The sequence below is a fragment of the Odocoileus virginianus genome, chromosome 21, assembly GCF_023699985.2.
Source record: "Odocoileus virginianus isolate 20LAN1187 ecotype Illinois chromosome 21, Ovbor_1.2, whole genome shotgun sequence".
Classification (NCBI taxonomy): domain Eukaryota; kingdom Metazoa; phylum Chordata; class Mammalia; order Artiodactyla; family Cervidae; genus Odocoileus; species Odocoileus virginianus.
The window spans coordinates 28,112,317-28,140,076 of record NC_069694.1 but is presented as its reverse complement, the minus strand read 5'-3'; the positions used below and the strand labels follow the sequence as shown (position 1 = coordinate 28,140,076).

General features: G+C 39.7%; 2 protein-coding genes across 4 annotated transcripts in view; one reads left to right on the top strand and one right to left on the bottom strand.

The window, feature by feature from the left end:
- Nucleotides 1-27,760, bottom strand: part of HERC3 (HECT and RLD domain containing E3 ubiquitin protein ligase 3) — a 144,749-nt gene that overhangs the window by 23,201 nt on the left and 93,788 nt on the right. For 2 of the 3 annotated variants that reach the window (XM_020869001.2, XM_020869002.2), the window contains exons 17-23: nt 23,965-23,988; nt 23,785-23,874; nt 22,438-22,608; nt 20,535-20,678; nt 19,123-19,289; nt 16,496-16,562; nt 15,088-15,170 (exon numbers count right to left, since the gene is read on the bottom strand). In XM_020869001.2, coding sequence (XP_020724660.1) covers nt 15,088-15,170; nt 16,496-16,562; nt 19,123-19,289; nt 20,535-20,678; nt 22,438-22,608; nt 23,785-23,874; nt 23,965-23,988 — 746 coding nt within the window. Of the gene's footprint in view, nt 1-15,087; nt 15,171-16,495; nt 16,563-19,122; nt 19,290-20,534; nt 20,679-22,437; nt 22,609-23,784; nt 23,875-23,964; nt 24,047-27,760 lie in introns of those variants that run through there. The other variant, XR_002309035.2, reaches the window with a different exon arrangement.
- On the top strand, nt 507-2,438 carry NAP1L5 (nucleosome assembly protein 1 like 5). Its single transcript, XM_020869003.2, has one exon. The coding sequence runs from the start codon at nt 616-618 to the stop codon at nt 1,174-1,176; it is 561 nt and encodes a 186-aa protein (XP_020724662.2). The 5' UTR covers nt 507-615; the 3' UTR covers nt 1,177-2,438.

Below are 27,760 nucleotides of genomic sequence, written 5' to 3'. Positions count from 1 at the left end.
AAACTGCAATTTCCCCGCAGGTCCCTAAGGGGGTGGAATGGAGACAGATCCCCCAGGCCTCTTCTACTCTCTGGCAGGGACCTCAGTGAAATCTGAGGTGATCAAAGCCGAGTCCCCAAGAGTAAGCCCGAGATGCCAACGCCAGCTACAGAGATGGAGACAAACGCCAAGACAGATGTACTGGCAGATGTATATAAGCACCTGTGTGAGCTAGAGGAGCCAAGTGGCAAAGGCTAAGCCCGTCCACACAGTTCGTGAAAAATTGCCGCGGACACCTGCCGCCACCCCCAGGTCCCCTCTACTGGGGGAGGGATTTGCGCGGGCAGATGTGGGGGGAGGCAGGGTAGCTAGGAAACGGTCCTGACGTTGCCCGCAGTGCGGGGGAGAGCAGGGTAGCAACAGGAGGCTGCTGGTGCGGTTCGAGGGCCCCACCATCAGCTGATTATGGGGAGCCAGTCAGGGGCCCGCGGGGGGGAGCGGGCGGGGCCGCAGACGTCACCGCCGCGGCCGACGTCAGCGCCGCTTGCCGCTTGCCGCAGCCGCAGGATCGCGCTGGTGCAGCTCGGGTGCCGGTCTCTGTGGGAGCCACCCAGACCTCTGCGCTGCTCCTCGAACATGGCCGACTCGCAGAACCAGGGCTCTACGGAGCCGGGCCAGGCAGCGGACGCGGGCGCGGCACCGGAGGAGGTAATGGCGGAAGGCGGTGCGCAGGGGGTAGATTCTGACAGCGCGTCCGGCGACTCCGACGGTGCGGCCGGTCAGACGGCTGAGGAGCCCCAGACCCCTGCAGAGAATGCACCAAAGCCTAGAAATGACTTTATCGAGAGCCTGCCTAACTCGGTGAAATGCCGAGTCCTGGCCCTCAAAAAGCTGCAGAAGCGATGCGATAAGATAGAAGCCAAATTTGACAAGGAATTCCAGGCTCTGGAGAAAAAGTATAACGACATCTATAAGCCCTTACTTGCTAAAATCCAAGAGCTCACCGGTGAGATGGAGGGGTGTGCGTGGACCTTAGAGGGTGATGAGGAGGAGGAGGACGATGAAGAGTACGAGGATGAGGAGGAGGGAGAGGAGGAGGACGAGGAGGAAGAAGAGCCTGCAGCAGAGGCTGCGGCGACCGCTGCCGCCGAAGATGAGGGTCCCCACTCTGCAGCGCCTGATGACGCCAAGAAATAAGCGGGCGCAGAGGTGCAGAGGAGAATGACGGCGCAGATTTAAAACCCCGATTACTATTACTTTGTACACACTGGTGGACTTGAACGGCTCAGGTTTTGGACCAAAGTACAGTAGGAATCAATTCTGAAATTCCTAAAATACTACGAAATTGACGCAATCAGATTATGCCCAGCGCGTCTCAAATTTGATTTCCAATTTGAACACAAATATACCAACAGGTGTTGAAAATGAGTTGAAATGATTTTTCATGATCTCTTCTGTGAGGACTGGAGTTGAGACTTACTAAGGGTGTCAAGTAGATGTGAATTAAAGAACGTCACTTTGAAAATCCTTTCATCACAGTATCATCGCACTAGGCACGGAACACCCGAGATCGAACGTGTTCTCAATGCCGAATTCTTCAATTTCTTTAGTTTTGCATTTTTTCAGCGCAGCAGCAGCAGAACTCAAGACAGATCTCATCTTTAAGACTTTGTTTTTGTAACGCGGACATCAGTTTTACACTTCAGAGAAGAGAGATGGGACGGAGGAAGCCGGTGCCGGAGATCATGACAATACTGTTAATGAGGCTCAGAAAACTGCCACTTCAGATTCTAAAGACTGTTCTGAATATTTGGTTCCGAGAAGGAGGGTGTATGACCTGTACAATATTGTCAACGTATGTGTTCAGTATTTACGGTCTCGTGTTTATGTGTTTTCTTGGTAATGTCTATTTACAAAGGTGTAAAACAAATCGCAATTGTTTAAGTATTAAATCCCTTTATCTAGTATTTTAGAAGTATTAATTTACTTGAAAAAATGTAGAATCCTAGTAAATTCTGTAAAGCATGTGTATCCAATGTTATGTACTTTGAATTGTGTGATGTCTTTTTGTCTTGTAGCTTTTAGAATGTAGCTGTGAAAATTATCAGAACTCTTCACTGAAGCTAATTTTTGGGAAAAAATATATACTTGAAGAACCAATCCAACTGTGTGTCCCCATCTGCAGCTCAGAAGTAGAGGGGGTTTAAGTTTGCTTGTGTTAGCTGTGCCTTCATTATTTTGCTATGTAAATGTGACATATTAATATAAAATGGTGCATAATCAAATTTTACCACTTGGGAACAGATTGGCATACAGCAAAGGATTTTTAGGAAGACACATTTAATGTCAAGACTCTTAGCTTCTTTGTGGGTTTTGAACTGTGTGATCTATAAAGAAATTTAAGCATAAAGTTGTTTACCACTGTGGTGTTAATAAAACAGTATTTTCAAAAAACAAAAGGACTCATTCTTTGACTGCCTGGAATGAAATCCCAGCTCTGCCTCTTATTAGCGATGATGAGCAATTTAATTAATCTGTGTTCAGTTTCTCCTCATCTATAAAAGGGGATAGTAACAGTTCCTTCCTCACAGGTTATTATGGAGAACAAACTAGTTAATTTACATAAAGCTCATAGAACAGCATCTGACACTAAATGCTCAAAGTACTTCAGCTGTTGTTATTATTATATGAAAGATAAAAGAGGAAGATTTGAAATTCAGTCCTCTCGTAAGTTACAAAAGGGGAGAAAATACATATATTTGTAAGTTTAGGATTTTATTGTTTAAGAATGTGGCCTTTCATTTGTAAACAAATTCAATAAAAGGTCTTCCTCAGTATAAAAATCAGATTTTGACTTCCTCCCAGAAACAATAAAAGACATTATGCATATAAAGGCTATTTCAACTTTATATCTGGGCATTCTAAATCAAGTATAAAATTAAAAGTGACTCCCCCCAAATTTTAAACACACAGATGTGTTTTCTTTCATTTCCATTAAGGGGCAAAATTATTCATAAGTGACATTAGACCAATTTACCTTAGGGCATGCAAGGAAGCTCTGACCTGTTGCTAATTGCAATAGTTGAATAAAACCTTAATGCAACAATCTTCCTTAGGGTCAAGACAACAAAAAGAGAAAATCAAAATAATTTATTATAGAAGAAGTAAATGATTATCTTAATCATGCCTATCTGGAACAGAAGCAAAAAAAAAAACCTAATAAAAGTCAATATTCATTTCTTATCCCTAGGAATAAAAGACTTGTTTTTCTAGGTCCTACAAAAACAAAAATGAGTGAAACAAATAAGGTGTGTAATTAGTGGGGAAAATAAAAAATTTTGGAAGGGATGTGATTTTATATAGAAAGCCCAAGAGAATCCATTGACTCACATTCAGTAAGTTTGAGGAACTGATCAGTTACCAGATAAATATTTATATAAAAACCACTAATTATTTCCAGGAACTTTAATAGTGGTAAAAATACATGCAAAAGGCTCTCACGGTATATGAAATAAAAATATTTATAAAAACCAATTAAAAATGTATGCAACCTATGAAAAAAAAATAGAATATCACAAACAAATGCGAAACAGGTCTTTGGAAGTTAAGACTGAATATCACAAAAGTGTCAATTCTTCCCATATTAACATTTTATTTACTACACTTCAAATCAAAACCCAAACTGGATCTAGAACCATATAACTACCCTAATCTTCACCTAATTGTTTACTAATATGGAAACAATTAAGATTTTTATCTTAAACTACAGACTCAAAATTTTTAATGGAAGAAAATATATTATTATTCATTAATCAATTACTGGACAGGGAGAGGTTAAGTCTAGAGTGATTTAAGACCAAAAGAAATAATCAACAGACACGACAACACAAAAATTAAAGAGGTTATAAAAATTTTAAAAGACTTCACATTTTTAAAAGCAAGCAGCAAAGGGAATAAAATGTGCAATAAAATACAAATACAAGAAAAAGTTCATATAAATCATAAGAAAATCATTTTGTCTTAATATAGACATATATAAAGAACGTCAGCAGACTACTTTAAAAAAGGGAAACACTGCAATCCTGTTCAGGGCAGCAAGACACATCCTGAAAGGACAGTACTAAGTGGTCCAGGCTTCCAGCAAGGTCTGGATCTTTCTTTCACTTATATATACAACTTTAGCTATGGGGTTTTCTAGCTACCATTCATACCACTGTTGGCCACTTTTCTCAGGATACAGGCACATATGTGATGCCCTTCATAATGTCAAGCAATTTCCACCATTTCCTAACCGGGTTGATCTTTCCCCTCTGTTTCCTGAATTGCTTATTTGATAGTTCCTCAGGCAGCCATAAAACTTGCATGTTAATATGTAGCAGAATACCCTCCCTTTAAGGCAGGTCAAACACTCTCACTCATAAACCATTTTAATCCATTATAGACCCAAATTAGTAAGCAACACACAACATAACTGACAAAAAGAAAGACAGCATGCATTACGCATTCAACTCAGTCTCTATGAGCATTATGCAGAAGACTGCAGCAGGCTGACGCTCACAGCCCACGCATAGTATAGCAGCTCTCCTGGACTCAAAAGTTCACCATCAAGCATACACAGACACGTTTGCACGTGCATACATATGGACACAAACATTTCTTTATTGAAATGAAAGTCACAGAACATAATTAGCCATTTAAAATAATTCAGTGGCTTTTAATTCATTAAAATGTTGTGCAATGATCACTTCTACCTAATTCACTTTTTTTAAGAAAAATATTTTAAAGGTAAACATCAGAAAAATGGATCAATGCTATGTAGAATATGTAAAGAAGCTTATGTATGGGAGAAATACAAAATTTTACAAGTGAGGTCAAGTTTCTTATTAGACTCGATTTTTAAAAAAAGAACACTCAGTATTTTTAAGGATTAGATGAAATAGAGTAGTATTCTCATACATTGATGATAATGTATAAGTTGGTGTAATTCATAAGCAAAATCAATTTAGCAAAAATAGCCACAGATTCAAAATGATATATACTAATTCCATTTCACCCTTGGGACCTTATCATTAAAGAGCAATTTTAAAAACAAAGTTTTATACTTAAGATGTCTGATACAGTTTTATTAAGAATGAAGGAAGGGGAAGAGAAAGAAATAAAGGGAAGGGAAAAAAGGAACATAGAAACAAGCCAGACACTCAAAAAGGAAAGTAGGAAAAACATGCACATAGACTGTGCAGGCATTATTAAGACTGTCTATGAGGGCTTTATAATAAATTTATAGATATAAACATTATCTCAACCTAAGTTAAAAAATTCAGACGTACAGTTTTATACATATATAGTATGTTTTTAACTATGCCAACTTTGTCTTTAAAGAATTGCACAGTCTGTCTGAACTGAAAACAGCAAACTCTTCAAGTTATTTATCTTCAAGGGATGAAGGGACACAGGGACCCTGAAACTCTGGTCTTGGCCTCTTAGTGGCAATGTGCTGAGAGCATAAGCTCTCACTCAAACAAAATGGCTTTGATTCTTGGCTCTGGTTTTTGAACTCTGGACTTCTAACCACGTAAACCTGAACAAGTAACATACCTCTCCGTGCCTCAGTTTCTTCAACTATGGGAAGCACTCAAGAAATGTTACTAGCATTTTAATTATCTGCTATTCCTGTAACAGCCCAGCACAAGTACCATGCAGATCTTAAAGATTACACCTCCCATAGACTATCTCAAGAGATCAAGTGAAGTCTCAGCATTCCTAAGTTCAATTGATATTAAGGAGCTAGAAGTGTTTGTCATGTGTGGGTTTACATTCTCTTCATAGAATCTAGGTGCCTTTTGAACTGTGGTATTGGAGAAGACTCTTCAGAGTCCCTTGGACTGCAAGGGGATCCAACCAGTCCATCCTAAAGGAGATCAGTCCTGGGTGTTCATTGGAAGGACAGATGTTGAAGCTGAAACTCCAATACTTTGGCCACCTGATGTGAAGAGCTGACTCATTGGAAAAGACCCTGATGCTGGGAAAGATTGAGGGCAGAAAGGAGAAGGGGACGACAGAGGATGGGATGGTTGGATGGCATCAACTGACTCAATGGACATGGGTTTGGACTCCGGGAGCTGGTGATGGACAGGGAGGCCTGGTGTGATGTGGTTCATGTGGTAGCAAAGAGTCGGACACGACTGAGCGACTGGACTGATTGGAGCACTTACCTTAAGCTGTGCTGTGTGCTAAGGCACCACAGTCATGTCTGACTCTCTGCAATCCTATGAACTGTAGCCCGCCAGGGTACTCCATCCATGGGATTCTCCAGGCAAGGATACTGGAGTGGGTTGCCAAGCCTTTCTCCAGGGGATCTTCCCAATCCAAGGATGGAACTTACATCTCTTATGTCTCCTGCACTGGCAGACTCGTTCTTTACCATTAGCACCACCAGGAAAGACTGGCATCTCTTTTTTACTATTTCCTCTCCTCATCATCTCTTTAGGGCTTTCCAGGTAGCACAGTAAAGAATGTGCATACCAGTGCAGGAGATGCACTATGCTTGGGTTCGATCCCTGGGTTGGGAAGATCCCCTGGAGTAGGAAATGGCAATCCACTCCAGTATTCTTGCCTGGAAAATTCCACTGACAGAGAAGCCTGGCAGGCTACAGTCCATGGGCTTGCAAAGAGCTGGACATGACTGAGTACACACACATGTCATACAACCCTCTTTTTAATATGGAAGAAACTGGGGAAGATATTGACTGCATTTGATTTGATTAACTTGAGTTAAACTGGAAGGAATCTAGAATGACATGTGGGTGTTTTTAAAATTGATGGTAATAACACCATGTTACAGAGTGTGAGAAATACTTAAGTCATGTGGTACAGTATTATCCAGATGTGACTACTATTTGTGGCAAGATTTAGCTAAGATGCCAGTGGTCACCAGCAATCACCCAAGGGTGTTCTTTTACCTGGATGCTTATAATTCATTTGTCTGTCTGCAGCTCTTGTCCAAGCAAAGAAAGCAATTTTAAGACCAAATGGAATGTAATAAATTATGGATACAGAATTGGTATCCTTCTGTCATTTTCCTCCAGGGCAATGGTAACAGCAAATATCTTACTGTTAGCTCAATAAAAACAGTTTCAATGCCTATATACAACTGCTCAAATTAAAAATACAGCAGGTGTTATTCCTTTGGTTCTTTCACTTCATTTTCTTAGACTAATTTATGAAAATACCCAGTGACAAGATTATGGCATGTGACAGTCAAAAGGAAACGATTAATCTTTCACCATCGTATACAACCTTTCTTTCCAGGATCTCAGCATGCTTTGATGATAACGCTTCTACTTTTCACAACATTAAGTGAAAGAGAAAGTTGCTCAGTTGTGTCCGACTCTTTGCGACCCCATGGACTGTATAGTCCATGGAATTCTCCAGGTCAGACTACTGGAGTGGGTAGCCTTTCCCTTCTCCAGGGGATCTTCCCTATCCAGGAATCGAACCAGGGTCTCCTGCATTTCAGGCAGATTCTTTACCAACTGAGCTATGAGGGAAGCCCCTCACAATATTAAAGATAAAGGGGAAAAACAAACAAACAAATAAACACTAATTCACGTCTTTTTCTGTCTGTCCCTGACTGTGACAGCAATATTAATAATGTGGCAATAACCACACTAGAGTCTCAGAAGTCTGTCCAACAGGTAACTGACAGTGAGGGGGCTGGCCTCCTGTCACCAAGGAGAGTCATGGACAATAGTGCCTAAAGCAGTGTGGATGACCTCACCTGTGCTCAGTGAGTGCTAGCAACCCAGAAAAGTGACAACCCAAACTTCCATCTAACACAGAAGCTATTCCCTATTCTAATTTCAAACACAGTGTCTTGGCAATAAAAATAGGAATCCCCCTCTGCCTGGCAATATTTAAAACAACAGCACATTTTACAACACAAAGATTTAAAAACTTTTTTATCATATGACCCAGCATCCCACTTCTGGGCACACATACCGAGGAAACCAGATCTGAAAGAGACACGTGCATCCCAATGTTCATCGCAGCACTGTTTATAATAGCCAGGACACGGAAGCAACCTAGATGCCCATCAGCAGACGAATGGTACATATATATGTACATGGTGTACATATACACCATGGAATATTACTCAGCCATTAAAAACAATTCATTTGAATCAGTTCTAATGAGATGGATGAAACTGGAGCCCATTATACAGAACAAAGTAAGCCAGAAAGATAAAGACCAATACAGTATACTAACACATATATATGGAATTTAGAAAGATGGTAACGATAACCCTATATGCAAAACAGAAAAAGAGACACAGATGTACAGAACAGACTTTTGGACTCTGGGAGAAGGCGAGGGTGGGACGTTTCGAGAGAATAGCATTGAAACATGTATATTATCTAGGGTGAAACAGATCACCAGCCCAGGCTGGATGCATGAGACAAGTGCTCGGGCCTGGTGCACTGGGAAGACCCAAAGGGATCAGGTAGAGAGGGAGGTGGGAGGGGGGATCAGGATGTAACTCCATGGCTGATTCATGTCAATGTATGACAAAACCCACTACAATATTGTAAAGTAATTAGCCTCCAACTAATAAAAATAAATGGGAAGAAAAAGGAATAAAAAATAAAAACTTTTTTAGAAAGAGAGAAGCTATTTTCTTTAAGAAAGTCATGGTAACAGAATAATGGAGTTTTGTAATACAAGTAAAAGAATAATGTAGGTCCCCTTATTACTCCCTTGAAGTTATGTGCTTTCTCTCTTTTAAGGAACCTATATGTCATCAGAACATCCTTATGGAAAATGTTTTGTAGAAGCAGCCCTGAAGTCAATTAAGAGGCAAACAACTGCAAAGAAGAGAAAAGGAACCCACTGCCTTTAAGTCAGTGCTCTCTGCACTGATTCTGAGGACCACTCATAGGGTGAGCAATGTCCAGGAGTCAGTATATGTCAGTGTACGGTCAGGACACTCAAGATGGCAGTGCTGTTGGGCTCTGTACAAGCCCTGGTCAACCTGTGCCTGCTTCACCCACACACTACTCATATAACTGACCTTCCACATACTTGTCCCAGGCCCCAGCTCAGACTAGGTCAGAACATCTCCACTGAGATAGCTTATCAAAGGGGTGTTGAGGGGCATGTCCCCCCCTTGCTGGTTTCCCTGATAACCAAGTGCCAACTTCAAATCAATTCCCCTGATAACTGGCACCCACCTCCCCATTTTCCCCAGGAGCAGAGATGGTTGCCACGTCCCGCCTGCTATCTACCACACAAGGTGGTGTATCACTCCAGGATCTTGCTTCACACATGTAAGAACCCGCATCCATTAAACCATTGACGTCTCTGTTGCTGACTCCGGATTTTTTCTTCAGTCTCGAGATTGGGCTTGCAGGCCTGCAGGGCCTTTTGCCCAACTGTCAGCAAAAGATAAAAATGGTGGAAAAGGAAAAAAAGATGAAGAAAGAAAGTGTGCCACAGACCCACTTCTATCATGAGACTTCTTTGCTTACAAACTTTACCGAGCATCTTTCCCTTTTTATTACATTCTCATCTCTGTTTTCTAGTATCCAGATCTTAGCAGTCCTCTCAAGAGCTCTACTCATATCCATCTCTGCCCCCACAGATGCCTCTGTCCATGTGGATATCTCTGAACCCCTTTTGATTCAATTAATTTTGTCTTCATGTTTCATTTATGGTTGCAACTGAGAACAGCTTTTTAATACCCTAAACAAACTGGGTTATATTTCAGTATTCCTGCACAGATTGTGTCTCAACTATTAGGTCAATTCAATTGCTGATTCAAAGAAATACCTACTGAATAAGGAGACAGAGTGAGAGTGAGAGAAAACAAAGAGACAGAAAGAAAAAACTCAGACCCACAAAGAGAAAGAGAACAAAACAGGCAGAGACAAAAAGTCTCTAGGAGAAACAATTTTATAAAGATATGAAAAAAGAGGGTTAAGTCCCAATACCTGCCTCCTCTGCAGACTACATCACAAATTGCCTATGCCCGCACAATAACACTCTTTCCCAACCGGGTGTATCCAACACACAGGGCATTCGGAAGACTCACTACAAAGTGAAGAAATTCTGAATGTGCCCTACCTCAGGTTGCTTGCCTAGCCTACTGTTAGCTCATAACAAATGATGCACACACTATATTGTCTGAAACCTGATGCAAAAGTTCAGACATCCTTTGAAAAGTCTAAAGGCTATAGATGTATCTACATATGTACACATATATGTTAAAAAGTGGTCACCAAAACCAGGAAGGAAGAAGAATTGTTACAGAGAAGAACCAAGTCTGACTCCATGCTGGAACTGTTTCTTTGACTTGTTTTTTGCTGCTGTTGCTGTTATAACCATATATAGTAGCCTGCCTCAAAGGCCCCTGCCACTCTGTTAAACTGTCTTTATTCAGTTCATAGAAAGATAATCTGACCCTGCCCACTTGCGAATGACTGCCAAAAAAAAAAAAAAAAAAAACCAGGAGAGAAAGAGAGAGAAAGAAGAGATTCAACACACTCCTTCCAAAGGCTGGCCCTTCCCAGAAATGTTTTGCAAGACTGAAGACCCTTTTTACTTAACTTCCTCACTAACTCTCCCACTCTATATTCTGCCTTTTGACTTTAGTTCCTCATTGCTTCTCTCTGGTTCTATAAAAGAACCTGAGGTCCAGACCCCAACAAGACAGTTATTTTGAGACGCAGTCTGCCATCTTCTCTGTCAGCCAGCTTTCCAAATAAAGTTGTATTCTTTGTCTCAACACCTCATCTCTCTGATTCACGGGTTTGTTGTTCAGTGAGCAGAGTACTTGGACTCAGTAACAAGATCATCTGAACCCAAAAGCCACTTTATCAGTTCAGTTCAGTCGCTCAGTCATGTCTGACCCTTTGTGACCGCATGGAATGCAGCACACTAGGCTTCCCTGTCCTTCACCATCTCCCGGAGCTTGCTCAAACTCATCTCCATTGAGTCGGTGATGCCATCCAACCATCTTGTCCTCTGTCATCCGCTTCTCCTCCTGCCTTCAATCTTTTCCAGCATCAGGATCTTTTCCAATGAGTCAGGTCTTCACATTAGGTGGCCAAAGTTTGGAACTTCAGCTTCAGCATCAGTCCTTCCAATGAATATTCAGGACTGATTTCCTTTAGGATTGACTGGTTTGATCCCCTTGCAGTCCAAGGAACTCTCAAGAGTCTTCTCCAACACCACAGTTCAAAAGCATCAATTCTTTGGCATTCAGCTTTTTTTATGGTCCAACTCTCATATCTATACATGACTACTGGAAAAATCCATAGTAATGTCTCTGCTTTTTAATATGCTGTCTAGGTTGGTCATAGCTTTTCTTCCAAGGAGCAAGGATCTTTTTAATTTCATGGCTGCAGTAACTACCTGCAGTGATTTTTGGAGCCCAAGAAAATAAAGACTGTCACTGTTATTCTGCCTTTTATTCTTCCCTTTAGCAACTCTATGATCTGCCGTAAATTTCCCAATTTTAAAAATACTATCAGATTCTATGGAATAATACTGTTTTTATTAAACAACTAGTTAGCAGTTAATAAAGGTACCAATGTTATACAGATAAGGAAGGGACAGTGCTTTTAGCTTGGAAACATTCTTATCAAGTAAGAGTTTCCAATGAAACACCTGCTGCAGAGAAGAAATAATTTCGACTCCATGTTGGAACTGTTTCTTTGAGTTACTTTTCCTTGCAGTTATTATAATCATACTTAATGGCCTGTCTCAAAGAACCCTGCTACTCTGTTTGACTGTTAAGTGCCTTTTTTCAGCTCATAAAGAGATAATCTGACCCTGCCCATCTGTGAATGACTACAAAAAAGAAAGACTAACACATTCCATTGATGCTTTTGAACTGTGGTTCTGGAGAAGACTCTTGAGAGTCCCTTGGACAATATCAAACCAGTCAATCCTAAAGAAAATCAGTCCTGAATATTCACTGGAAGGAGTGATTATGAAGCTGTAGCTCCAATACGTTGGCCACCTGATGCCAAGGGCTGACTCATTAGAAAAGACCCTGATGCTAGGAAGGATTGAAGGTTGGAGGAGAAGGGGACAATAGAGGATGAGATGGTTGGATGGCATCACCAACTCAATGCACATGAGTTTGAGCAAACTCAAGGAGATGGTGAAGGACAGGGAAGCCTGGTGTGCCACACAGTCCATGGGGTCACAAAGAGTCAGACAGGATGAGCAATGAGCGATTGAACTGAACATACCCCTTCCAAAGGCTGGCCCTTCCTGGAGACATTTTGTAAAACCAAAGACCCTTTTTTACTTAACTTCCTCACTGCTTCTCCCTCTCTATTCTGCCTTTTGACTTTAGTTCCTCATTGCTTTTCCCTTTGGTTCTATAAAAGAACCTGACATCCAGGCCCTGACAAGATGGTTATTTTGAGACATCAGTCTGCAATCTTCTCCATCAGCCAGATTTCCAAATAAAGTCATATTCCTTGCCTCAGCACCTTGTCTGTAAGATTCACAGGCCTTGCATGCAGTGAACAGAGCAAGCTCGAACTTGGTAACATACCTACTTGAGATAAGACTAGCCTCTATACTAGGTTCCCAGAGTCAAGATCACCTGAAGCAGTTTTTGTTGGGTTCTTGGCAACTTCTGCATTATTTCAGCTAACTCTGGTATTATAGCTCACACTTTCCCCAAAGATGACACTTCCTGGGTAGTCTGGAAGGCTTACATGACAAAAAAGATTACCTAATGCTACATTAGATCACCCTGGCTTCTAGCTATTTTTTAAAATGTAAAGGGATGGAAGAGGAGGCCTGTCAGTTTTTCTGTCACTCCTACTTTCAAAACGGAAGATTTATGGGAGGAAGCCAATATATATCACTTATACAGGATTTCTTTCTGCATCTTTGCAACTATGTACAGTAAGAAGCCAATTAAAACCCAAAGCTTTCATTTCCCAACATACCCAAAACAGCATCCAACTTCTCTACATCTGTAACCTTTTTCCACAGCATCAGTGAACCCTTGCTTCCAGGCTTCCCTCACTCATAACCCTCCCAAGTGGAGGCCACCACGCCCTCACCTTTCTGCAGGAAGATGAGAGACACCTACCTCATCTTTCTGCACACCCACCACTTCTTCAAGTCAAGAAGTTTTGTCTCTACCCAGTGTGTTAATGATCTCTAAATCCTCATCACAAGAGTCTTCCTTCTGTTCCAATATATATAACTCTTCTAAGAACATACATTTTCTCCCATCCTTGCTTTTTTATTTCAGCACGTTTTTCTTTGTGTAGGCAAACCTCAAATTCACTGGTGGTTAAGGCTGGCATAAGTAACTACACAAACTACTGACAATAAGACTTCTAATACAACAGATCAGTGACTATAACAAAAAAAGCAGCAGACTCACAGATACAAAGAACAAATTAGTGGTTACCAGTGAGGGTAGGGAGGGGGAACAACACAGGAGTTGGGGAGTGGGAGGGACAAACTACTGGGTGTAAGGTAGGCTCAAGGATGTGCTGTACAATATGGGGAAAGTAGCCAATATTTTGTAATAACTGCAAATGCAAAGTAACCTTTAAAAATTGTATTAAAATTTGAAATGCAAAAAAGAAAAAGGAAATATCCTATTTAGAAACTATGACTTGATTAAAAAAAAAAAAGACTTCTCAAGACATACATAAATCTTCAGCTCTAAACAAAATTACCTAAGTATCACACAGACATGTCAAAAGCAACATTTATAAAATGAAACTCTTAAAAAAAAAAAAAAAAAGGAACTCTTTTTCCTGTCCACCCTGCTCTACAGATTCTGTTTCCTGTTGTCCAAACTGGAAGCCTCAATACATGCATGTTATCAATACATGCGTCTCTAGTAGGGTCCATACATAATCAGGCACTAGCTCCTGTTCATTACATAACCAACACATAGCTGACTCTGCATCCCTGCTGCCTTCATTTTGGCCCTCACCACCTGACACCTGAGTTACCTCAGTAGTCTCCTCTGGGTCTCCTCACACATGGTCCATTTCCATATGGCCACCAGTTATCATTCTAAAACAGATCAACCACGTCCCACGTGGAAACCACTCCAAGTCTTGGCAAGTTTCACCCTATTACTACTGCACCCACCCCTAATCCACACACTAGCCCCCACCCAGTAGGTACTCACCATTCTCCATCATGTGTTAAATCTGAGACTCAGACTCACAGCATTCCCTGTGCCTGAAATGTTTCGCCCATTCACACTCTTCGATGTTCAGTGAAAGTGTTGTGGCTTCTCCCTCTGGTTCCATGGCACTTGTTCTATCCCTTACCTACTACATGCACCATAATCTACTGCAATTATTCATTACGCTGTCCCTTCCCAGTTAGCACCGAGGATAAAAGTTACTCACTTCCTAAATCCAGCAACAGACCTGGCACACAGCAGGCACTCAGTGTTTGCAAACTGAATTAATTAACACGCAGATGGCCAACAACCTCACTCTAATTCAAAAACAAACAAAACTGAATTTTTTTCTCCTTCAAAGAGAGAACACAGAAAATCGTACTAAAAAATCAGATGTACCTGTATTAATTCTCATGAGGCACAAAGAATTGAATTTAAAATCTATATCACAAACTCTTCATCAATGAAAACCACCACCAAGAAAAGTAAGCATTTTTATAACATTCGGTTATTCAACACATTATTTTTTGGAGCGTTTTTGTGCCAGTCACTCTGAGGGATACTGGAAACCTTCTATAAACGCTGGGAGCTCATTCATTCCAAAATGTCAAAATATTCTCCTTTAATTACCTCACTTAGTCTCCCATCAGGGAGGCAGAATGGTTATTTTAACCCCCTATTGACAGGATAGGAAACTGAGATCAGGTAGTTTATGTGGTTTGACCAGGGTCAAAGCCAGTAAGACAGAGATGCAGAACAAACAGTTACCTTCTAAACCCAGGTCCACTGCTTCCTCCACTATTAAATCTGGAAACTTGCCCTAGCACTCTTATTCCCTCTGAAGAAGGGATGAAAAGTTAACTTCAGTCTTGGCCTTAAAAGCATAGAGAAATGAAGTTACATGTGCACAGTCAAGGGTCAAGACTAACCTGTTCTCCTTGCACACAGTCACTCTGTCTCCTCCTGGTATCAGCTGCTTCTGTTCAATCACACCATAGCTTTCTCGACAAATCTATATTTAAGGGGGAATAAAGACATGTTTCAATTTTGTTGACTACTTATCTTTCTAGACCCTAAATGACTGAGAAGCCTTAGGAACAGATGTAGCTTAATTACTACTTACATTACCACAGCAGATTCTTGGGAGGAGAAAGAATCAGAGAACATCGGCACTTTATAGGACAGTTTTAAGACATGGGGTTGCCAATAAATGCAATCAAAGAGAAAACATGAACTGCAGAGAATAAATTATACATATAGGAATAAAGTGGCTTCCCTGGTGGCTTAATGGTTAAGAATCCACTTGCCAATGCAAGAGACATGGGTTCAATCCCTGGGTCAGGAAGATCTCCTGGAGAAGGAAACAGCAACCCACTCCAGCATTCTTGCCTGGGAAATCCCATGGACAGAGGAGCCTGAAAGCTACAGTCCACGGGGTGGCAAAGAGTTGGACACGACTTAGCGAGTAAACGACAGCAACAAACAACAACATAGGAGTAAAGAGGAAATATGCTTCAGTAATTTTCGTAAGTGTATGAATTCATTCATTCATTCATTTATTCAACACATTTACTGAACTCCAGTAATATTCAGGACATTTTGACACTCATATGATCCACCAATTCCATTTCTGAGTATATATCTAAAAGGAACAAAAATACTAATTCAAAAAGATACATGCACACCCCAATGTTCAAAGAAACACTATTTACAATAGCCAAGGTAGGCACACAAAATAAGTGTCCCTCAACACATGAATGGATAAAGATGAATGGAATACTCTTCAGTCATAAAAAAGAAGGAAACGGTGCCATTTGCAGCAACATGGATGAAGGGTATTATGCTAAGTGAAATAAGTCAGACCAAGAAAGACAAGTACTGTATGATGTCACTTATAGGCAGAATCTAAAAGATACAACAAACTAATGAATATAACAAAAAAGAAGCAGACTCACAGATTTAGAGAATAAACTAGTGGTTACCACTGGGGAAGGGAAGAGGGGTGGGACAATATAGGGGTAGGGGATTAAGACACAAACTACTGGGTATAAAATAAGCTATAAAGATATATTGTACAACACAGGCAATATAGAAAATATTTTATAATAACGATAAATGGAGTTTAACCTTTAAAAATTGTGAATCATTGTACTGTACACTTGTAACTAATATTCTGCAACAACTATACATTGATGATAAAAAGATACTATGACTAAAATAGTTTGGTTCAGAGAAGTCTCTGAATTTATTCTTTGATTTGGAGAAAAATTAAGCTAATTATGACTTGTAAGCATAATAAGAGAGACAGCTATGGTCATAAGAAAAGAAAATCCTTACCGTGAAGTTGAGACAGAAAGTCTCCTCAATATCTTCCCCAGGGTAATCTAACAGTTCTTGAAGACTCCTAACCACAGTGTGACAGAGAAAAGAAAAGAGGTAAATCACACATGGCAATAGTGCTTCTATCCTAGTCACATGTCCAGATTATTTGCAAGGAAATGCTACAAAGGAAGGTTCTTGAATGAACATAAATCTAGACTGAAAGTCACGGTAAACATATTTTGAAAAAAAGTCTTACAAGAGTTGACTTGTAAGATGCTCATTAATTTTTCTCTGCTCCTAGTGACAAATCTCACTGAAATTTATGAAGAAAATCAGACAGCTTTGTATCTGACACACTTATGTTAACCCTAGTATACTCTGGAAGTAGATAAGTGAGGAGATGAATTGCAGTGGTCCTACAGATTGGCTTTATCTGTATGCATCAGAAGGATAATCCTCCCATCATAAAACACGAGCTTCAAAGTCACTGTGTCCACTTAGGAATCTAGTCTTACTTGTTAATGCAAGGGGCTCTGTGTGCAAAGAACTTTATTACCTGCCACATTAAAGAATACTGAAATCTGTTTATGCCAACAATGGTCGTTATCACAGCTGTCATGACAATACATTCTTATAACTAGACTTCATTCACACTTCTTCAGTGAGCTCAGAGTCTGGCAGTTCCATAACGAGTTGCCCAGGAAGAAAATTTTTTGTGCAAAATTTAAATCTTTTTTCACTTAACCAGCCAAGTTCATTACTTGAAACACATCATTCTCAGCCAGGTTAGCAAAGAAAACAGCACACATTTCTGTCACTCTCAGTTACCAAAAAGTAACTCTGCCTGGTCTCCTCTGCCACTTTTTAATATTCCTTCTAAATTTTCTTACCTCTTTCTGTGCCTCACTCCCCTGCCCCACGTCCCTTGTGATTTCTCTGTCTTGGTGTCCTATACTGGTGGTGTGACCATCTCATTTCCAGAGAGCACCTTAGAGATTACCCTTTCTCTATCTCCATCTTAAAATTAGTATTCTTTCCTTATTAAAAAAAAAGGGGGGGATGTTACCTCCTGCTTAAGCCAAAAGAACTGTACTGTTTACACAAAGCCAAGGATATGGTGTCTTTTTATATATTAAATTTCACCTTATGCTACCTAAATTCAATACACAGAAACTCAGAATAAAAGGAGTTTTTAAGAGACAGAAAGAAAATGACTAAAAATATGTCTCTACTGTTCTGGAAAATAGTATGGAAGTTCCTCAAAAGGCTAAACATAAAGTTACCAATTTGACCTAGCAATCCTACTCCTGGGTACATACCCAAGAGAAACAAAAATTTATGTCTACACAAAAAGTATGTAAAAATATCCGTAACAGCACTATTGGTAACAGTCAAATTGTAGAAAGTAGCCAAATGTCCATCAGCTGATGAATGGATAGACAAAATGTGGTATATCCATAAAACAACATATAATTTGACAATAAAAAGAAATGAAACATTGATACAAGTTACAACTCAGATGAACCTTGAAAACATGCCGTGTGAAAGAAGCCAGACACCAAAAACCACATATTGTATGATTCCATTTATGTGAAATATCCAGAAGAGGCATGTCTACAGACACAGAAAGTAGATTAATGGTTGCCTAGGGCTTGGGAGTGGAGAAGGCAATGACAACCCACTCCAGTACTCTTGCCTGGAGAATCCCAGGGACGGGGGAGCCTGGTGGTCTGCCGTCTATGGGGTCGCACAGAGTCGGACACGACTGAAGCGACTTAGCAGCAGCAGGGCTTGGGGGATGAAGAAGTTGGGAATGTCAACTAAAGAATACCATGTTTCTTTTCCAGGTGATGAAAACATCCTAAAATTGATGGAGTAAAGGCTGCACAACTCTGTGGATGCAATAAAAGTCACTGAATTATATACTCTAACTGGGTGAATTGTGCAGAATGCAAATTATATCCCAATTAAACTACTTTCTAAAAAAGACTCCATGAGATAACAGAAAAAATACATATACTGGTCTCTGCCCCCAGTTCCTTAGCACAGAGCTCCCCAAATCCTTGTAAATTCCTCTGGGATGAGGGCACTAGAAACCCTTAACCTGTGGGATCCAAATCTGTCTCCAGGTAGATGGTGTCAGAACTGAGATAAGTTGTAGGACACCCAGCTGGCATCGTGCAGAATTACTTGGACATGTGGGAGAGAACCCCACACACATTTGGTGACCAGAAGTACAGCACCTGTGGTCATGGTGTGAAAGTCAAGGAGACAAAGAAAAGAGAAATACAAAAGGATGGGGAAATCTGTAACTTTAAAAAAAAAAAACACAGACTCCCTTTTCAATACTTTCTCCCCTGCTATTTATGGACCATGACAAATCTCAACGTCCTTATATTTTGTTCAGGATAAGAAAAGCAGAGATTGTTCGGATTCCTGGGCAGCTATGACTTCCCTTTTCCTTTTTCTCCTTCTGTCCCTAGAGCGACCCAGGCATTGTTTCAAGCCAGCAGCTGTGGACTTCCATCTTTAGACAAAGCATACACAGCACAATCGAATGACAACCTCTAACTTATACAAGTGATGTTTTCAACCTTTAATCTCAGTTTTCCAAGCCAGGCTCCCATCTTTCAGCTCCGTACCTTCCTTCTGTGGGTGACAACTCTTTCAAGTCTTCCAGGCCAGGCTTCACGTTCAGTAGCTTCTTATAGAGAGCCAACGGGAAGTGCAGGTCCACCACAGTGGAGTTGTAGATGGCAAGTCCACAGGTTATGCCAATTAAGTGAAACCAGTTGTGCTCTACGAAACACTTTCAGCACAGACGCAAATGTGTTACAAAGAAAAACAGTGCTTGCACCCTCAAAACCTTCTGTGATTTACCTTAAAATATTTTCAGAATGAAAGAATAAAGATCTATAATATTGTTACCTTCTGAAACAGAGAAATATCCCTAACAAAGTTCAACTATGTATGTTTGTGAATGATATAAAAGAGGTTAAAAAAAAAAAAAGATGTCCCTAGAAATTACTAGAATACTGTTACAAAATTAATATATGTCCATTGTTTAACATAAACACGAGCACAAATACAGAGTAATGATCTGTTTTATAATAGTGATTTTTATCGGAGGTGGAAAGTATTAAAAAAAAAAAAGTTCAACTGTCCCCCAAAGATGCAGTGTAAACAAAGTTAAGCATTTACAGCTCACCTATGATACAGAGAACAGCTTATCTTCATTTAGAGCTCTCCTGTCCAACAGAACTTCCTGCAGTGATGGAAACATTCTATTCTGCTCTGTCCCAGATGTCAGCCACTACGTATGTCTACTGAGCACCTGAATGGTCGCTAGTACAACTGAGGGAATGTGAAATGCTCCAGGCAAGAATACTGGAGTGGGTTGCCATTCCCTTCTCCTGGGGATCTTCCCAACCCAGGAATCGAACCCAGGTCTCCTGCATTACAGGTGGATTCTTCACCATCTGAGACACCAGGGAAGCGCAAGCATTATTTCATTTTAACTAAATAACACTGAAATTTAAATAGCCACAAGAGGCTAATTGCTACTTTTTAGGACAATGCAGATATAGGGAGAGAAGCCTGGTAGGAAAAGAAATAAACTATAGTCTGCTTGAAATGAAAATGCCTTTTAAAACTTAGCTCTCCTACTGCATTTTCAAAAATAAAGTGTATGTGTATATCTGTATGAGTATCCATACACATACTATCATTGCTATTAAAATAAGATATATTTGACAATTACTTTTTATATGTCATAAAACCAATTTCTTTATCATACTCTTTTTACCCTTTGAGGATTTACAAAGCTTGGAGCTTATCTACTAGAAATGGAAATGGGACTGATGGGCAACAAAACTCAACTATGAGGTCTTGGCAACAGGTGAAACATGAAGACTGCATCCACTCTTCATACACATTAAATGATTATCTTTGTTATAGCTCCCCTTTGCAAACATTAGAAGGCTAGGGACTGGTCTGACAACAAAAAGGAAGTTTAGTTCAATCTATCTGTTGAATGATGACATTACTAACTTACCGTATCTGAAAACCACAAGAGATTTGAATCCTGGTAGTAGGTAAACATTCCATAGATGGGATTCAACAATTCTTTTAACAGTAAAAGAAAGAACTCTTTTGTGACGCCACCTGCATCCACTGCTTCTTCACCATCAAAAATGACCTTAAAATAATGAAAGCAGAATTAGTACTTCGTGGAAATCATTGTCATTTTATGGTTTTTGGGTTTTTTTGCAAATTCTTTCCAAAGTCAGGACAAAGAAAGGAAGATGTTACAGAATACAAGAATACACTGCTGCAATGAAACTGCAAAGTGTATCTGTTGATTAACAAGAGACTTACAATCACACAAGATTTTACTGGGCACTTCAAGGGATATAGACAAAGTCAGAAGCTTACCAGATGTCCACAGAAAGTTTACCATCAATTTGGGGCAGAGAGGCAGACATTAAAAAAAACCAATTCAAGAATAAATTTCAGAGAGTCAGATACACTCCGAGGTAAATGTTCTGGCACACAGAGAAAAGCAACGACTAACCTGAGTAAAGACAGAAATCTCTCTCAGTAGGGGTCTCACACACACTGATGAATATGAAAGGGGAAGAGAGCAGTTCAAGCAGACACATCTGTGAGGGGCTATAAAGAGACCCACTACAGATCTAAACGGAGCACGCCGGACCCAACCACAGTAAACCAAAGGACGAGATTTATTAAGAGTTTTCTACATGCCAGCCACTTAAATTCTATTAACCTAATCCTCAGAATAGTCTTACACACAGAAATTACTATTATCATCCCCACTTTACTGGAAGCGCTCAGGCACAGAGCTAAAAATAAAAAGCACTTAAAAAAACTTATCCTGGGAAATTCCCTGGCAGTCCAGTGGTTAAGACTCTGCACTTCCACTGCAGGGGGCACAGGTATGATCCCTGATCAGGGAACTAAGATCCCACATGCCACACAGTGCGGCTAAAAAAAAAAAGAAAGAGAAAAATTATCCTGAATATTGTGCTCAAGGTTGCCTAGAGCAGGAGGAGAGTAAAGGACTCCGATTATATGGATGCCAGTAGAAGACTTAACTCAGACGTAAGAGTCTCATCTGAATTAGTGATTGAAAACAGGCGGCAAAGAAAGCACCTTCTGTTTGCAATATCAAAAATCTATCCCAGAAGTTCTAGGGAGAACTCCCAGGCAGACTGATGGGACTGATGCTACCACTGAAATTCTGAAAAGGATGACAGTCTCATGGATACCATCAGTTTCTTGTCTATTACATTTCAGAAATGGAGTTTACAACAGGATTGGAAACAGGAAAGTCTTCTGAAGGGAAAGGTAAATGATCTAAAACTTCAATAATTCACTAAATATTTACTGACCAGCTGCTGTGTTCCAAGCATTGTGCTAAGCCCCAAGAATACATTAAGTGGTAACACAAACATGCATAGTTTATGAGGAAAGACAATTTCTTAATCATTTCAGAGTACTAAAAAGGGCCTATCAGAACAGACGACCAGCTGCCCAGAAAATTTCACTACTTTTCTGTTTTCTTTTTTACCTTGTTTTTCTGAAATTTTTGACATCCAAAGACTTCCTAGATGCTGGCCTGGTAGTTTTACCTAATTGAAGCTTTAGCAGTGCTACTGTTTGCATGGTTTGGGTAGAGTGGGAACAGGTACCCGGAAAAGAGCAGACAAAGAAGGTCCTACAGTCCCTCAAATAATCCACTGGCATTTTATCTGATGTCATGTTGACATGGTCTGTTTGGTGACTGGACAGAAGGAGGTGAGTAAACTCTTGTAAAATGAATGAAAGAAATAATGAATGCTGCACTCCATGATTTTAATAAGATCTCTGCTGCTTCATCTGATGCTGTTTAAAGAAACCCAGGAAGGTTACTTAGATAAATATAATACGGGGCTCACTTTGAGAGGCTTTTTCAAATCAATATCAGAATGAATGCTCAGCTCTCTTAGGGCATCTCCAACAAGGTTGCTCCTGCGAACGTGAAGAACCAGGAAGGGGCTTCTGGCCAGCAGAGGCTCCAAGGTGAGCAGCATGAAGACGTTCTGCAGATTGGCCCCGTTGACCGCCACCTGGAACAGCACACCCAAGAACACAGTTATCACCCAAGAGCGCATCTGTGAGTGGAGGCGGCTGTCAGCTGTGCCTTTGGACCAGGGGTGGGGTACAGGGCAGGGCAGACATGCTGCATCTCCACCTTGTTCTTTATTTTCCTCCTAACTCTTCCAATAGATTTTCTCAGTCATGTTTACAAAAGACATAAGTCTTTCTAATATGAACCCAAAGAGATTAACTGAAACACTTTATGAACCATACAATCCATGACTCATTTCAGGAAAATGCTTTGGACTAAGCGGATTAAGACTGAAATAATATCTTAGTAGAAGAAAGTGACGATAGAGAGTGGGTAGAAATAGTGACTTTCGAAGTAGCAGGAAAAGAAACCCAATAACCACTTGCTAAACAGCTTTAGTTCTTTGAAAAATGTCCATTTTCTCTGGAAAAGTTTTAAATTGTCAATATGACAGATATATCACTGTGAAAACAGATATATAGAGATAGATATAAATAAGAGCTAGAGACAGAGTCAGAAAGATGGGGAGATGGGGAGAGAGATGAATGAAGTTACATATCTACCAGCAGTAGGAATTGATAGGTTTGGATTGCTAGTTCACAAACATCTTTGCAGGCTTGCCAAAACCAATTATATTTTACAAATAAAAACATGTGTTTAAATTAAACAAATCTCTATAATTTAAGTTTTGGCTCAATAAAGAACTGCCAAGCTCCATTTAATAATGTATCAAGGATCAGCAAACAATGGCCCATTGACTGAATCCAGCCTGCTGCCTGTTTTTATACAGCTCTTGAGCTACTAATAGTTTTAACATTTTTAAATGGTTAAACAAAAATTAAAAAAAGAATATTTCACACATGTGAAAATTATGTAAAATTCAAATTTTGTGCTACAACAGAGTTTTATACTTGAGACCGTATGGCCCACAAAGGCAAATATTTACTATACGACACTTTATGAAGACACCAGTCAACCCTCAGTTTATGTAAATGTCCCTTCACTTGTATTTGCTTTATTCAATAGAGAATTGCTGAAAATTTTTCTATAGGTTCTAAAAGTTATACTACAACTTTACCCAAATGAACTTTCTCCTATTAGGAAAAAATTACAACTGAATGTGTAAGATGAAAGAAACCCATAATAGGAAAAAATAATTTTTAAAATATGTTACCTGCATCTGCAGTTCAGCATCAGTTTGCAACATTTTGGTCTTGGCTTGGGCATCAAAGATAAAAGGGTAGGAACAAAGCGTTACAGCATCCTAGAATGAAATGCATTATTGGCAATATTACATATTCCACAGAGAATACTGCTGGAAAAATACATTAATAAATTTTAAAGTATCATTTACCTGCATCATAGATGGCCGAGCCTTCTGTGTAAAGAAAAATAAAGTCTCTTAGTTGGATTACAAAACTTGAACTTTTTATCTCCTACAAATAACAAAACAAACAACAAAATAGATAACCTATCTGACTATTTGGCCATGGAACTAACACCATTTAAACAGCTGACTGGAGTTATGATGGAATAGACCAGTTGTTTTGACAAATACAGACTGAGAAAAACACTAAAAACAACTTAAAAAGAAATTTAAAGAACCTTTACAAAAACACCATTTCACTAACTCCATAATTTACAGCATTAATAGAATTTTCGTTTATAAAAAATCTAATACCAAAACAGGAGCTTTACAACCATGACTTCAGAGGTTAATCTTGTTAGGTAAAGTGGATAATGCATAATATAAACTTCATCTGTCAGCACGTTAAGTCTACCTCTTACACACACACAGGTACACACAGTTACTCTTGGGAGAAATCAAATATTAAGAAAGTTGTCCATAACTAGGTATTTAGAAAGTCGTCCCTGGCTTGGCCTACACAAGATATTTCATCAGTATGTAAATGAAATCTGAATAAACTTTTAAAGAAGGGAATAACAGATAAGCATACTGCGTTTTATTGCTCTTCACTTTATTGCATTCCACAGATACTCTTTTTTTTTAAATAAACTGAAGTTCTGTGGCAATGTTTAGTCTTATACCACTATCAGCATCATTTTCCCAGCAGCATTTTCTCCCCTTATGTCTCTGTGCCACATTTTGGTAATTCTCGCAATATTTCATATTTTCTTATATCATTTGTTATGGTGACCTGGTCAGTGACTTTTGACACTACTACTGCAAAAAGATTACAACTTGCTGAAGGCCCAGATGATGGCTAGCATTCTTGTTTGTCAATACAGTATTTTTTAGTTAAGGTTTGTACATTGTTTTTCTAAACATAATACTATTGCACATTTAGTAGAATACAGTATAAACATAACTTTTATATGCACTGGTTAACAAAAAAAAGTTGTATGACTTGTTTTATTGCAATATTTGCTTTATTGTGGTGGTCTGGAAACAAATCCACAATATCCCCAAAGTATGCCTGCAAATAAAAACAACCACAAACATATCTAATAGGTAGGTTACAAATATATCTAAGAGGTACGTTAGTTTCATTTATCAGGAGAAAAAGGAAATCGCTCCTAAAAGATTAAGCTAATGAATACTGTTTGCTACATAACCTAACAGAAGCAATCAAACAAAAAATCAACAGTATGGATCACGCTGACCTGGAGCAGTATTTCACAAACAGAAAACCATGGATTTAGTCCCAGAAATCTGAGAGTGTTCTATGCATTTTTTAAATTTTGTGTTTTTTCTAAAAAAAAAAAAAGAAAAAATGATATCCTAAACAAAATAAAAACACATTCTGAATGAACTCCTTATAATGATGTGTTACTATATAATTTGCATTTATTTTAATGATTGCACTGGTGCCACGGTATACTGAATTGTCCAAGGAAAGGGAAAAAAGCAATTTTCCTTTGTAAGTGATGCATTTGTGCCCAAGAAAAGGCCACAGCAGTCCTGACTCGCTGCATGAATGAAGGTTTGATAGCAGCTGAAAGGACAAAAGAGAGTTGAGTCATCCCCGGGTGCACAGGACAAGCCACAGAACTCAAGTCCCCGGGCCTGGCAGCCTGCAGTCCTAATCACAATGCAAGAGGGGTCTCCCTTCAGAAAGGCATTCTTGCTCATCACATTAAATCCATGAGGCTAATTTGTGTTTTATTTATTTTAGACTTTTGTTAATATTTAATTTGTAAATCTGCTTTGGTTTTCTAATTTTAAATGCTATATGAATAATAAGCGTATATATACTTCCTTTTATATTCATGTATATTTCAATGAAAGCACTGAAAAGAAATTCCAAAAAAAATCACCCTGTTTATCCTTTAGAACAGGTTCCTTCTCTAGACTGAGAAGCACTAATTAGAGAAAAGAGTCCAGTCCAGGGAGACAAGGTGTAGAGTCTTACATACAGAGCCCAGGCTGACTTGATTCATTCCCATGCCGGCTTCTCTAATTACTCTGACTTTTGGAATTCAAACTAAAACACACACACCATAAAACAGCATTCTACAAAGTTAGAATGTACCTTTGTAGAAATATCCTGGGTAGGTACAAAATCCTACAAATAGGCAGGTACAAATACCCTGTGGAAGGTACAATATCCTGGGGAAGTGTGTACAATATTTAAAATTTTCTATCCTCCTTCTCAGAAGAGATTTTATTCTAGGCATTATTTGTCTATTCTCAAGACAAAAGAAAGATCTTTATCACGTGTGTTGTTCTATAAAGCAAAATAAAGTTTTGAACACTTCAAATAGATTTAACAGTGACCATAAAAACAGTTGTTGGCTTTACAGCCTCCCAGTATACAGTGGGCCCTCTTATCCACATGTTCCACGTCTGCAGATTATACCTAGCTCAGATGGAAAATGCTTGGAGAAAAATGAGAATTCCAGAAGGTTCCAGCAAGCACAACTTGAATTTGTCGCACACTGGCAACTATTTACATAGCATTAACACTGTACCAGGTATTATAAGTAATCGAGAGATGATTTAAAGTACTTAGGAGGATGTGCTTAGGTTATAGGAAACTAATATATCATTTTATATGAGGGACTTGAGCATGGAGAATTTTGATATGGGGGTGGGGACTCCTGGAACCAATCCTCCATGGATATGGAGGGACAACTGTACCTAGTAAATACTAGTATTTTTGTTGGTACAATGTAGTTATTTCAGGCATCAATCAGCAGCTCCGTCCGTATTTCTTAGCTCTCTTCCACTCTAGTTCTCCAATTCTCTCCTACCATCCTCTCCCTGCAACCCCCACCACAAACCCTGAAAAAGCCCAGTTTGGGAGGTTAGGCTGATCTCCCTTCTGGAGGGCAGGGTTATCATGCTTTCAGCAGGATACGATGGCTGGAAAGAAATGACTGTTGGGAACCAGAGCCAAGGCAAGAGAGGTGGTGGTCCAGAAGACCCCACCGCAGGGGAGGACCGAGGTGCTGGCCCTGTGGAAGGTGAACAAGGGAAGGGTGTTCAGTCAAAAGCAGCAGCAGGCCTATACAAATGTCTGTTTATGTGTCTACAAACTTTATTTTTTTTACAAGTCTGAGATTTTGTACTTAACAGCTTGATTTCACTGAGTTTTATTTTGTAGATGCTGAATATTTTAGAAATGGTATTAGCACTGGCATTTCCAGATTACAGGAACTAAATACTGAAACAGTAATATTATGATTCTGCTTCCTGACTGCTCTCCCTAACCGGGAAAGCTGTATATGAACTGGTAAGATATGTAACCCTCTCCTGAGAGGCTACCTCGCCTGGGCCATTCATTCTCCAAAAGTGAGTCTCCCAAACCTAAACCTAGCAAAGTATTACTGGTGGGTCACATTTCAAGTGTTCCTGCTTGAAACGGGTAGCACTGTCACCTTAAATCATTTTTCTCAAGTATATGAAATAGAAGCAATGAATAAATTCACGATACAGAACTGGAGAGTTGGGGAACTGGGAATATCTTTTTCTAATCCCAACCAGTATTTCCTAAACGTGGCTGTGGCTGGGGACAAGCGTCGCTGCATGAACACCTGCAGGTCCAGGGAGGGAACACGGGAGCCCCTGCCTTAGGGCCTGCCTGCCGCCAGGTGGTCCTGCACCCTCAGTGGGGCACCTGGCTCCCAGTACCACTGACATGGAGGCAAAAACAGCTCTGCACAATCCTGGCACCCGGAACAGAAAC

Bases quoted from the DNA above. Each gene is read 5' to 3' on its own strand.
- NAP1L5 (XM_020869003.2), top strand. From the start codon at position 616: ATGGCCGACTCGCAGAACCAGGGCTCTACGGAGCCGGGCCAGGCAGCG.